Here is a 12,957-nt window from a genome sequence, read left to right on the forward strand (position 1 = left end):
AGTCCATATATTAAGAAGTAAACAAACCCCTACCTCACCATAAAAAGAATCAATTCAAAATATATCATAGACCTAACAATTTAAAACTACCAGACTTTGTAGAAAAAAAACCTTCATGACCTCGAATTCAACTGACATATCACAGGAAGCAATAACCATAAAATGTTTGATTAGATTTAATTTGCTCATCAAGAAAAATAAGAAAAGGCAAGACAGACTAGGAGAAAATATTCATAACTCATGACAAAGACTTTGCATCCAGAATATACTGAGAATTTTATATTTAAAAGAACTGTTGAAATGGACAAAAGACTTGTACAGTTTTTCAAAGAACGTATAAAACTGGCTATAAGAACATGAGACCGTGGGCCCCCGGGTGAGCTGCGGGGCGAGCAGGGTGCGGGCGTGGGGTGGAGGGGGCTCCCATCCCTTAAGAGCGCCCACTAATGCCAGCACTTACTGAGTGTTTAATTCGAGCCAGGTATTTGGAAGATATTTATGCAGTCCAGTCAGAGAAGTAAGTTCCTTGCCAGATAAAAAAAAGAAATTTTTACAGAATGGACCAGACCTTCAAGATTTTGTATCTGGTGATCTAGCAGACAAGAGCACCTGGGATGAATATAAAGGAGACTTAAAACGTCAGAAAGGAGAAAGGTTAAGACTACCTCCATGGCTAAAGACAGAGATTCCCATGGGGAAAAATTACAATAAACTGAAAAATACATTGCGGAATTTAAATCTTCACACAGTGTGTGAGGAAGCTCGATGTCCCAATATTGGAGAGTGTTGGGGGGGTGGAGAACATGCCACTGCCACTGCCACAATCATGTTGATGGGTGACACATGTACAAGAGGTTGTAGATTTTGTTAAGACTGAAAGAAATCCACCTCCACTGGATGTCAATGAGCCCTACAATACTGCAAAGGCAATTGCCGAGTGGGGTCTGGATTATGTAGTCCTGACGTCTGTGGATCGAGATGATATGCCTGATGGAGGAGCTGAGCACTTTGCAAAGACTGTGTCTTACTTAAAGGAAAGGAATCCAAAAATCTTTGTGGAATGTCTCACCCCTGATTTCCGAGATCTTAAAGCAATAGAAAAAGTTGCTCTGTCAGGATTAGATGTGTATGCACATAATGTAGAAACAGTTCCAGAATTACAGAGGTTCGTGATCCCCGGGCCAATTTTGACCAGTCTCTACGCGTACTGAAACATGCCAAGGAAGTTCAACCTGATGTTATTTCTAAAACATCTATAATGTTGGGTTTAGGTGAGAGTGACGAGCAAGTATATGCAATGATGAAAGTACTTCGTGAAGCAGACGTGGACTGTTTGACTTTAGGACAATATATGCAGCCAACAAAGCACCACCTTAAGGTTGAAGAATACATTACTCCTGAAAAGTTCAAATACTGGGAAAAAGTAGGAAATGAACTTGGATTTCATTATACTGCAAGTGGCCCTCTGGTGCGTTCTTCATATAAAGCAGGGGATGCAGGTTTGAGCCCTGGTCTGGGAAGATCCCACATGCCACGGAGCAACTAAGCCCATGCGCCACAACTACTGAGCCCGCATGCTGCGACTACTGAAGCCCACGTACCTAGAGCCCGTGCTTTGCAACAAGAGAAGCCACCGCAGTGAGAAGCCTGCGCACCACAACAAAGAGTAGCCCCCGGTCGCCACAACTAGAGAAAGCCTGCGCACAGCAACAAAGGCCCAATGCAGCCAAAAACGAATAATAAATAAATTTATGGGGAAAAAAGCTCTTTTAAAAGAAAAAGAATAATGACTAAGCATTATGGTTGAGGAAAGGACCAAAGATATGGGGGATATGTGAAGTTAGAAAATTATTGCCATTGAGATTTGAGAAGAGAAAAACACCAATAAATACAAAAGTCTTCTTTAAAGGGGGAAAAAAAAAAAAAAGAACATGAGAAACTACCGAATATGAAATAGAATGTGAGATATTAGATTAGATCCTGGAACAGAAAGAAGATACTAGAAGATTTGTGAAACTTCAATAAAGTCTAGTTTAGTTCATTGGTATCAATGCTAATCTCAGTTTTGACAAATACACCATGCTTACGTAAGATAATAAAGTTAGGACAAACTGGGTGAAGGATATACATGAAGTCTATGTTATCTATGCAACTTTTCTGTAAATTTAAAAATCATCCCAAAATAGTTTTTTAAAAAGTGCTCAGCATCATTAGTCATCAGGAAAACGCAAATGAAAATCACGACGTGATACCACCCCACCCACCCACTAAAATGGCTGAAATGGACCCGATCAACAGTAGCAAATGTTGGAAAGCAACCAGGACTTTCATAAATTGCTATGAGAGCATGAGATGGCAGTCACTTTGAGTAAAATATTTGGCAGTTTCTTAAAATTAAGCATGTATCATCTACCCTATTACCCCATCAATTCCACTACAAGGTATTTCTCCAGGAGAAATGAAAATATGTCTAAGACCTGCGTAAGAATATTCATAGCAACATTATTCCTCATAGCCCAAAACTGGAAACAGCTCAGACGTCCATCAATAAAATGGATAAACTACACTGGAATTCTACCCTCCAACAAAAAGGAACAAACTACCAGTACAACTATATGGATGAGTCTCAAACATGCTGAAAGCTAAACACAGAAGATACATTGCTGTAGGATTTAACTTATACAAAGTATTAAAATATGCAAAAATATCCTACACCAATAGAAACCAGGTCAATGTCGTTTCTCTTGGGGGTGGGAACTTCCTGGAGGGCAATGTTCTGTCCTGATGTGCAGGTTACCATAGAAAACTAAGTATTTTTCAAGACTAATCTAACTGAACACTTGACATCTATGCATTTCACTGTAAATACTTCAATTCAAAAAATTTAAGTGCTACTCATTATTCACTGGAGATATACAAATTTAAACCACAATGATAAAATGTACCCAGTAGAATGGCTAAATTTTAAAACACCCAACATCGATGGGGTCCAGAGTAACCAGAACTCACATTGTTAGTGCTAATAGAACTTTGGAAAAATCGTCTGGCAATTTCTTATAAAACTATCTTACAATCCAGCAATTTCATACCTGTTTTCATCTCTAATCATGTACAGACTTGCATAAAGAACATTCATTCACAGGGACTTTATTTGTAATAGCCAAGAGCTGAAAAAGCCCAGTTTTCCAGCAATAGGTAAACCGTACTTTGCTCACTCATATGCGTACACAACATGGGTGAGTCTCAAAAGCATTTTGCTTAATGAAAGCCTTATACATGGACCCATATTTTTATTGCATTTATGTTCAAGAACAGGCAGTTCGTCTTTATCTCTAGGGGATAGAGACAAGAATCGTTGAGGAAGGGCCACAAGGTAACTTGCTGGGGTGACAGCAACATTCTCCACTTTGATGGTATGTATGCTTTTACCAAATATCATGGTATGCTTCTGGTTGAAATTTCAGAATTTATATACATTGAGCTTGTTGTTGTTGTGAATGCTTGTTTTCAGGTTATTGACATGTGCAACTGAACAAAAACTGATGTGATGATTTTAAGTTTTTCTGAACAACTGGTATAGAGCTGAGGTTATTTACAGAATGACAGTACTGAGGCTTTTTCTGCAACCCTAATGCTAACACTGCTTTTCCATGTGATGAGTTCCTTCAACTGGCTATAGCCCAATCACAATACCCTGTTTTACATGCTGATAAAGTTAATACATATATCAGGACCCACAAAATGAAGGCTGCTGGCAGTGGTCTGGCCCACCTCACAACGGTAAACCTAAGTCAGCACACATTTACAGGAAAACACCCCATCAAGGTGACCTTTAACATACACCCATCACAATCCTCCAACTTTAGCTAGGCTCACCTTCCCCTAGAAAACAGGACCCCACAGCCAATGATGCCTACAAACTCTTGCCCCAAATGCCCTGGGAACAGTGCTTCACTGCTTGTGAGCCACTGCACTCCCAACCCCCAACCCATCGATTGTTCTCCCTTAAATAAAGGACAATTGTCACTAAATTAGTTTTATCAAGTGCAAATGAACATGAGTCAGATGTACATAGAACAGTAAAGAAACTTACCAATAAAGAAGCACACTAATCATGTGCTGGTTTAATGGCATCCCCGAGGGACTTGGTCTGAAGTGGGACTCACTGCCAAATCAAACTAACCAACCTGCCTTCTTCCCAGGAGCCAGCAGGAAATATCAAAAGCACTACAGTACATCTTTGGTACTTTAGCTTCTAGTTCTTTGGTGTTATTGCTCCAATTTCAGGGTAAGGATTAAATGAAATCATCTGAATTGCCTTGATACCTACCTGAAACTCCCTCTCCTAATGAAGCAAGCCTAGCCATAGGCTAACCTCAGTGACTATGTTCCCTGGCAACTAACTGCAAGGGCTAACAGTGCCTGAGAACTAGGGTTTGGGGGAGGGGAACACGTGGAGATCATTATTTAAAAGCCAAAATGAAATCCTTATTATAAAAAAGAACCCAGGTCCACAAGAAAAATGCATGTTCAATTTTATTAAGGTTCAAATACAAAACATTCCAAAGAGAAAAACCATTATACCTAAGTTCTATATTCAACTACCAGTTAAACAAGAAAAACATGTTATTCTGTTTCTTTTACAACCAGTATAAAGCCAGAAGAATCAAGACAGATTCTTTTTCCAACAGGAGCAGAATTAAGTCTGCTGGGTCAACAAACTATTTGCCAAACAGCTGTCTGGTCATTAAGCGTTCTTCAATTTAGTATTCAAGTTTACTATGATTAATCTATGTTCTACACTATCTTCAAGATAACCTAAATAAAATCTCAAGAGCCAAAAGGTCCACGGAAGCATAAACCCAAGTATTTAGATTACAGAATGACTGAGGAAGACAGCTATGTAAGTGCAATGGTTTTTTAAATTTGGTCAATACCCTGATGGTCTGTGATTAGAAGAGCCCATCAAAATGAGGGTTAAATTTCTTGATTATTTTCCATGATTGCAAATGTTAAACACGATAGTACTGATATTTACTAGGTAAAAATTCAGAAGGTGAGTTGGTTTCTTCTAACCCAACTCAAACCTGTTTCCTTTGAGAACATTAGCTTTTACACTATTGGCTCTAGTCTCCAATGCAATAAATGACAAAGCTGTACTGTATCTTGATTTGTTTCTAAGATATGAAGTGGGGTGAGGGGTTAAGTAGGCTTACAAAACAACTTAAAAAAAATAGCAAAAGCCAAATGGCCCAATTTTGTTTCCAGTTTTTAAAAAGAAGTGTGCTTTTGAGCATTTTATGTTTCCAGTTACTTTAGTTTCCAGATATTAGTCTTCCCTTTAGTTTTAAGACTAAATTTCACTCCTGGATAAACACAAAGAAATATTTTACCTGCTGAAAATCAAACACTTTACTGGATAAAGTCACCTCTTATGCCTTTCATTTTTCTAATCCGACTTTCTGACAATCAGTGGTAATTAGGAAGTTCTAAATTGCAGTTGTCCCTATGACTTTGGCTAAAGGAAATGAAAGTCAAAGCTGTAAAATCTACATAAAGAACCATGAAAACTTCCTGACTACCTCCACTTACCAATTTCTTTAATTGCTCCCCTTTCTCCATCTGGTCAATTACTTATTTTAAGTAACTGCCACTCCCTAGTTACAAGTGCTAACCAACGTTGATGCCTTCCTTAGATCCACAGGAACCCTGGAAAGCAAAAATCTTGTCTGCACCAAACCAATTCTGATGAGTACTGCTTATGCAACTGTTGTGCCTTAAGGACAATCAGCATTCTTCTGCTTCAACAACTCTGTAAAATGAAAAGCATGTTATCACATCACAAGGTATTTACTGTTTTATACTGGAAATTACCGTCCCCCCTTACCTAGTCTTTAAATACATTACTTTGTTGCTTTAACTGGCAACACATACAACATTTGCTTTAAATTACAAGCTCAAAAAAGCAACCATAAAAACCTATAATTCCTGTAAGCATCACTTTGGTAATGAAGACAATAACTATGTCATCATTTTACTAATAAAATCGTTACTCCAACTAGGGACTCGGTGGCAGCTGCATCTGTTCACCCTTCAGCCAGTCTGTACCGTGGCCAAGCAAAACAATCAGGAACTGATGAAAAGGGTGTCATTTACAAAACACACAGGATAAAATTTGAACCTCATACAAGTTAAGTCTGCTTACACGACAAAACACTAACTGTAAAGCTCCAGCCAACAACTGCTTCTGAAAACAGTATTAGCAAGCTGTATGCATTCAACAGAGCTACTAAAAGCACTGCATGACTGAGCCACTCGTGGAAATATGCCTGTTTGAGATAACGTCACCCCACATTCGAACGAATAATGTGCCAGGTGTTACACATTAGAGCACTTTTTATCCTTGTAATCCAAGCGTTAGATTATCCCATTACAGGTAACTTGGCAATATCATCAACATACACGCAACATGGCAAAGCTGTAGTATTTAAACCTACAAAGGTCACTGCTTTCAGAACTTACCTTAGCATTGCATTTCTCTTGCTGCCAGCTTTATCTATTGTGAATCAATCAGCACTCCATGACCATCATGACCATGACCAAAATTCTCAACCTGTAAAAATTAAATAGGCAACTAGTTATCCCTCTTAAGGAAATTCTTCAAAACTTGCCTATAACTGCCCCCTTTTCCAGAAAGAAAAGGCAAGTTCAGACTTGCAGCTTAACGTATTTCATGTTCTACTATTTCTCTTAAGTGGTGGAAGCTTCACTGGCTTGGGATGGACTGGAATGGCTTAAATGGTTAAGTTGCATGGCTTATGGATCCCCATTCTGTTCCAATGGTGCACTGCCATGTTAAATCCATAAGTTGAACGGACAAAACTTATTTGAAGGAATAAGTGCAGTGTAAGGATTTTTAGTTGGAGGTCTTCAAGTTTACTATATTCAAGAGCATCTTTTTCAACTTCATGGCTGGACCTGGGTCATGCTGCCTCAGGTTTTGCTTTTTAAAGACCACTTGCAATAGATTTTCTCCATACAGTGTAGTTTCACAGAACTAAAAACAAGTCAGGCATCCAACTAAATGTCAGGTTTGCAATGGCTTACAGGGGTAAAGAGAGGGGGACCCCAAACTTAAGCCATTTCCTACATTGACTAAAAGACTAATTTGAAAAATATTAAAACATGAAGCATGTTTAAAGGTCTTCATCAAAAATAGATTTAAAAAAATACCCCCTCCCAAGCCCCAGACCGCTATTGGTAAACAACAGCTGTATTAAGGCCTTTAAGTGTCACACATGCTTTTAAAAAAATCCAAGTGTTGAATTTGGAGGACTTCTAATATGCTATCGAACACTTTGTTTTCCAAAAGTTTTTTTTTTTAAATCTAGAAAGCATTTCCATTGCCATGAGGTACAGTATGTTTCACTGTACTATGAGGAAGGTAAGTGTTCAATTTCGACTTAGACGGAAAAACTAGTTTGCTTTGCTTACCATCTTTGCTGTTTCACAGGCATTTGATGCTTTAAATCTGATGTGGAATGCTGATAGATTCACTTTTTAGAAGTCATAAGCCTTTGAGAAGTTGGAGATAACTTCATTGCTTATCTATTTTCTCCTTTGCAATCAAGCTGTTCCTTAAAAGTGAGACACTACAGAGTTGCAAAAATTTGAAACAGTAAGAGCAAGCATCGTTTGCAGCTTCATGGTTGGTTTTGGCCAAACTTTTTATTTAGTATTCTGTAGTTGCTTAACACACACTTAAATGGTCTTATTGGGGAGGGGGAAAGGGGAGGTTCTTGTAGATTCCCAAGGAAATGTCAGAAAAGCAAAATATGGCCAGCACTATCCATTTGCTTTTTTGGGTTTACTGGGCGAATAGCATTTTCCTTACAATATAAGCATCTGATCTCAGGTTTTTCATACTGAGAACATTGAGATTTCAGTTTGAAGACACTCTGAAATCCTAAGAGTAGCATACCCCGACCACCCTCTAATAGCTAGCTTGTTTGTATAGGCAGGAGGATTCATCTCTCCATTTTAGATGAATAGATATTTTGTGAAAGATCTTAGAATTGCTTGCCTCATTTACTGGGGAAAATCTTATAGAAAGTGGCCTTTAGGGACACTTTTACTTGGAAAATTACAATACTAGTACACATGTCAAGTCTTAACACACTTAACATTTGCTTGTTGAAAGTAATTCATAAAATCAAAGATTAAACATGTTTTACTCTTTTTCCTCACAAGAACATAAAAATTATGGAAGGGGAACTTAACAGGAAATTTAAAAAAGGTAACACAATCTTTCCTTTTAGTAGTCCTTGGGTAGTTATGATAGAATAGGTTCCACTTTTGTTTGTTTCTTTGAACAGGGATTTTGGTCCAAAGTTTTGTTTGTTTTTAATATCTGCTTCTGCCTCCCCCTCTATCAGATCGGCTTCCTCCACGGCCACCACCTCTTGGTGCTCCGCGGCTTGAACTGCTGTAGGAATCTCGTGGAGGAGGGTACCCCCTTTCCATAGAAGGGGGAAGCCCTCTTTCTTGTCTGCCAACCCGATCACGACCACTTGAGTAGAGATCACTTCGGCTGCTTGAGTAACTGTCTCGACTTCCACCATATCCGTCACGTGAGCTGCTGTAATCATCATAGCGACTGCTTCCACCATAAGATGGCGGGGGCCCTCGTGTAGGTGGAGCACTACGTGAGTTACCTGCAGGGTCAATGGTCAGGTAATATGGCAACACTATAAATTGTATATATACAACATTTAAATCTGAATTTACAGAATTCTTGTATTAAACGTTTACTTTCTCAACTGGGAGGTTTTAAACTCTGCCATTGCTGGCCATTAACAGGGATTTGCTCATCTGCTGAGATACGGAAATGGATGGGTTTTAATGTTTGTTTGAAAAGACTGAAGACGGTGTGTATTTCAAGAGGATATTCCAGACAGCTTGTTATTTATAGTAGACACTCAGCCACTTTCCAGTGATAAGTTGCAATTTTGAACTGTAGACTTTCCTTCATATTGCAATGGTAAACATTTGATCTTGTTAATAAAATTTTTAATTGTATTTTCACTGTTGGGGGAAAACACATAAGGCTGCCAATTTAAGCAAGCAAAATCCCCTCCAAAGCAAGCCAACAGCCTCAAAAAAAAAAACTTAGAAAAAACAAAAGCCCCTCACAAGACTAGGAAAAGCCCAGCTGATTAAGTTACCCCCTTAAAAGCAAGCAAACATCCCTTTAAAAGCAAGCACCACAACAGCCTAATAAACTGGCTCATGAACCTAAAAACTCAAGCTGGTGATATTCAAAGACCCTCAACCAAAATCTTACCATAACTCTCATATGAATCTCTGTAGGAACCTCCACTTGGATGATCTGAATAGTCACGATCACGACCATAGCCATCTCTATCACTAAATTCGAGAAAAAAATGTATTACAAGCCCCAGAACATCAATTTTTACAGCAAAACATTTTTTTTTTTTACATCAAGCCATGGCAGCAACAGCAAAGTCACTTACCTATAGCCTCTTGACGGATAGTCATCACGTGAACTGGAATGACCATAATCACGGTAAGTATAATCTCTTGGTGGTGGTGCATAATCTCTTGTATCACGAGAACTTGGGTAATCTCTGCTTGAATAGCTAAAGAAACAAAAGTAACTTGGTTCATATTTTTGATGAGCTCTCCCCTTCAACCTCAAGTATTAATATTAGAGACAAAAACTACTATGCTTTTCTGTTACCTGTCTTTAGTAGAATATCCATCATCTCTTGGGGACAAATAAACATCTCTACGAGAGGGCAGGGGTTCCCTTCGAGGTGGACCTCCATAACTATCTCTTCCACGTGATACAGGAGCTTAAGGAAAAATGTCCATTTTAAAAACATACCCAGTGAAGTCAAAACGTGAATTTACATTCAGGCAATGAAAAGTAGCGATCCAACCAAATATGACAATATGGATGTATGAGGAAATCCTCTTTAAAATTTCTTATGTACACCAATCTTTTCAATGATCTAGGTAGTTTTAAGCATCACTTTTAGGATTCACCTCTCAATGCTTCCTTGTGTTATGGTGATAGGATAGACTGTCATAAGTGGACCATTTACCTCTTCCTCCCATTCCACTGCTGCTGCGAACTGGTCCTGAAGGGGCAGATCTTTTAGGAGGAGGACCCCCACTTCGTGGCGGTGGTCCTCTTTTTACTGGAAGTGGTCCCCTGGAAGAACTCATGTTAAAATTCATGGAATAACCACCATCATCTACATTAGAACAAAAAAAGAGAAAATCATGTTAATATAAGTACTAAGAAAAATCTATAGTTTTCTTTGCTTAATCAAGAATGACCATTTCTGTTTACCTGGGGAATCCTGAGTTCTCACTCATACATGACTGAGCATGAGAACTGTACAGTGTAGAGTATACACAGAAAACTACATACAAGGAACTATACAAAGTGTATATAGTTCTATACAGTAGTCATCTATATAAGTCTGCACAGATTAGCAAAGTAGACCTGAAGGGTTCTCCTGAGGGTTTTCAAGTTAATGAGTTCACCTGGATAAGGAATAGCTAATTGTTAATTATTTCAAGACATTGTAATTTAACTTAGGATGGTTTCTATGTTTTCCTTAAGTCAATCACTTTGGTAGATGAACAAGTGTTCTCAATTTCAAAAGCTAGGGCCTTTAAAATACTTATTAACCAAAGCACACACTGGTGTGTTTACAGTTCCTAATTTATACACCAAGCCTAAAGTAAACTTAAGTCATTACCCATGTGCCCTCCACGTGAGGGAGGTCCCCTGGTTCCTCCACTTCCTCCTCTTCCGCCTCTAAGGCCTCTTGGAGGGCCCCTGCTTCTTGGAGGTGGAGGTGGTCCACGTCTACCACTTTCAAACGATGGTTTAGTGGCTTGTTCTACCTTGATGGCTTTTCCATCTAAGGACTAAATAATATCAGTGGTTAATTATGGAAATTTAAAAAAAAGAACTTGCAGATCCACTATGCACTGTGACACTAGTATGTCCTTCAAAATGTTGTACCTTTCTGTTTAGCATTTAAATGCCTAGTCTTTTAAGATACTGCTTATTTGAACTAAAACCTAACGTGGATCCACTGTACTGCTAGTTCGGTAAAGTTTAAAACAATGCCAGACAATGACCAACTTATTAAGGCAAATAACAAAAATCAAAAGCCAGGGATCCCAGACAAAGTATAATACAGAATATTCTGAAACTGGAAGATTCTTGTCAAGAATACACTTTACAAAATTTCATTCTAAAATTACAGAGGGCTAGGATAGGAGGGTCCTGGAAAAGTATATACTCGGTAAAATTCAAGAGCTGCCCTAGACCAGACTTGGATAACATTATGCTATTTTACGTACTAGGAAACATGGTATTGTGCAGACAGTCTCACCTTTCCATTCATGTCTCTAGCTGCATCCTTAGCATCTGCTGGGCTTTCAAAGGTGACAAAAGCAAATCCTCTAGATTTGTTGGTTTCACGATCTTTCATCAAGAGAACTAAAGTAGTTTTCAGGGGAAAAAGAAGTGTTACTCTAGTTCAAACGGAAAAACAAAAGTAAATCTGTAAAAAGAAAGCTCAGAACTTCTTAGAGGACAAAGCACGTTATCATTTCATATGATCAATGCAATCAAATTCATCACAGCTTACTTTTTAAAATTACAATAACCCTGCATATACTTTCAGATAACTCACCTTCCACTATTCGTCCATATTTGCCAAATACTGCTTCAAGAGCTTTCTCATTTGTTTCTGTATTGAGGCCACCGATGAAGAGCTTTCCTGGGCGATCTGCTTCAACCATTTTTATCCCTTTGGTGAAAGTCTGTTGGAAAAAAAGTGTTAACCCTCCCTGGAAAAGTTTACCCAACATGTGTAGTGGGGCTCATTTTTCTTGTTTACTAAAATCATTCCTTAATAGCATAATACACAGAAAGCAATTTTTAATAAACCTTACCAGGAAACCAATTTAACTAGTTCAGTGATAGCTGTTTACATAAAACTGGTTAAAAAAGCCAACTTAAGGGAATCTCCTGACGGTCCAGTGGTTAGGACTCTACGCTCTCACTGCCGAGGGCCCAGGTTCGATCCCTCGTCAGGGAACTAAAATCCCACAAGTCGCGCGGCATGGCCAAAAAACAAAAGCCGACTTAACTAATGCCTTTATCCTTAATCCACTTTGGCACTCTTAACCAAGTAACTACAACATTTCAAAAAGTGAATTTTAGCTGTAACACTAGATTTGTTGCCTTTTAAAAATTCAATGATCACATCCCAATTACCCTAATGATTTTTTTAAACTGACTCAGTCAAGGTCACAGGCCAAACGTAGGTCCGTAAGACCAAGCCCTCTCCCAAGAACTCTGCCTTTCACTGGGATTCCCTAGTAAATCTAAGGACCAATTTAAAGTTTTAATCAAGTTATGACTCCCCTTCTTCACCAGCCCCTGCCCCGCTCGCTACGTTGTTGACTTTTTAAAAGCGTCAATATCACCTCAGACAAAGTAACGGAACGTGGAAGCGCGCACTGTAACACTAAGCACTCCATGACTGCAGCGGAACCCAATTAAAACCCGTCATTAAAAACCGCGTGGAAAACACAAAATGGCGACACTTGGATTCAACCCAGAACAACCGCCGCCGGTCAGGGGAGTAACTTTTCCCACCAGCGGAGGCTGAGAAAACTCAAAGGGCTTAAGCTCCAAGGCCGCCAATGAACAAGGACCCCGCGCAAAAGTGCAAGTGCCCGCCCGGAGCGCCAGCGCCATCCCAATGCAGGTAGCGACCACGGAGGCGCGGTCCCTCCTCGTCCCGCTCAGGCCCCGACCTCCGCCACCCCCCGCCCCCAGAGGCGACAACCAAACTTTCTGGAGAGGTACACTACGAAGTGGCACCCCAGCGTCTGTTCTCC

At 39.3% G+C, this 12,957-nt stretch overlaps 1 protein-coding gene and 1 pseudogene across 2 annotated transcripts; one reads left to right on the forward strand and one right to left on the reverse strand.

The window, feature by feature from the left end:
- The first annotated feature begins 367 nt into the window (after window positions 1-367).
- LOC309796299 (lipoyl synthase, mitochondrial-like) lies at window positions 368-1,546 on the forward strand (annotated as a pseudogene). Its single transcript, XR_014296178.1, has 2 exons — window positions 368-376; window positions 482-1,546. The product of XR_014296178.1 is annotated as a lipoyl synthase, mitochondrial-like (transcript).
- A 6,666-nt stretch (window positions 1,547-8,212) lies between these two features.
- RBMX (RNA binding motif protein X-linked) lies at window positions 8,213-11,886 on the reverse strand. Its single transcript, XM_082609047.1, has 8 exons — window positions 11,742-11,886; window positions 11,439-11,545; window positions 10,794-10,965; window positions 10,128-10,280; window positions 9,761-9,875; window positions 9,534-9,659; window positions 9,344-9,426; window positions 8,213-8,714 (listed from the first exon to the last, which is right to left on the reverse strand). The coding sequence occupies exons 1-8, from the start codon at window positions 11,848-11,850 to the stop codon at window positions 8,404-8,406; spliced, it is 1,176 nt and encodes a 391-aa protein (XP_082465173.1). The 5' UTR covers window positions 11,851-11,886; the 3' UTR covers window positions 8,213-8,403.
- Window positions 11,887-12,957: the final 1,071 nt, after the last annotated feature.

Source organism: Mesoplodon mirus, assembly GCF_964341445.2.
Source record: "Mesoplodon mirus genome assembly, chromosome: X".
Lineage (NCBI taxonomy): Eukaryota > Metazoa > Chordata > Mammalia > Artiodactyla > Ziphiidae > Mesoplodon > Mesoplodon mirus.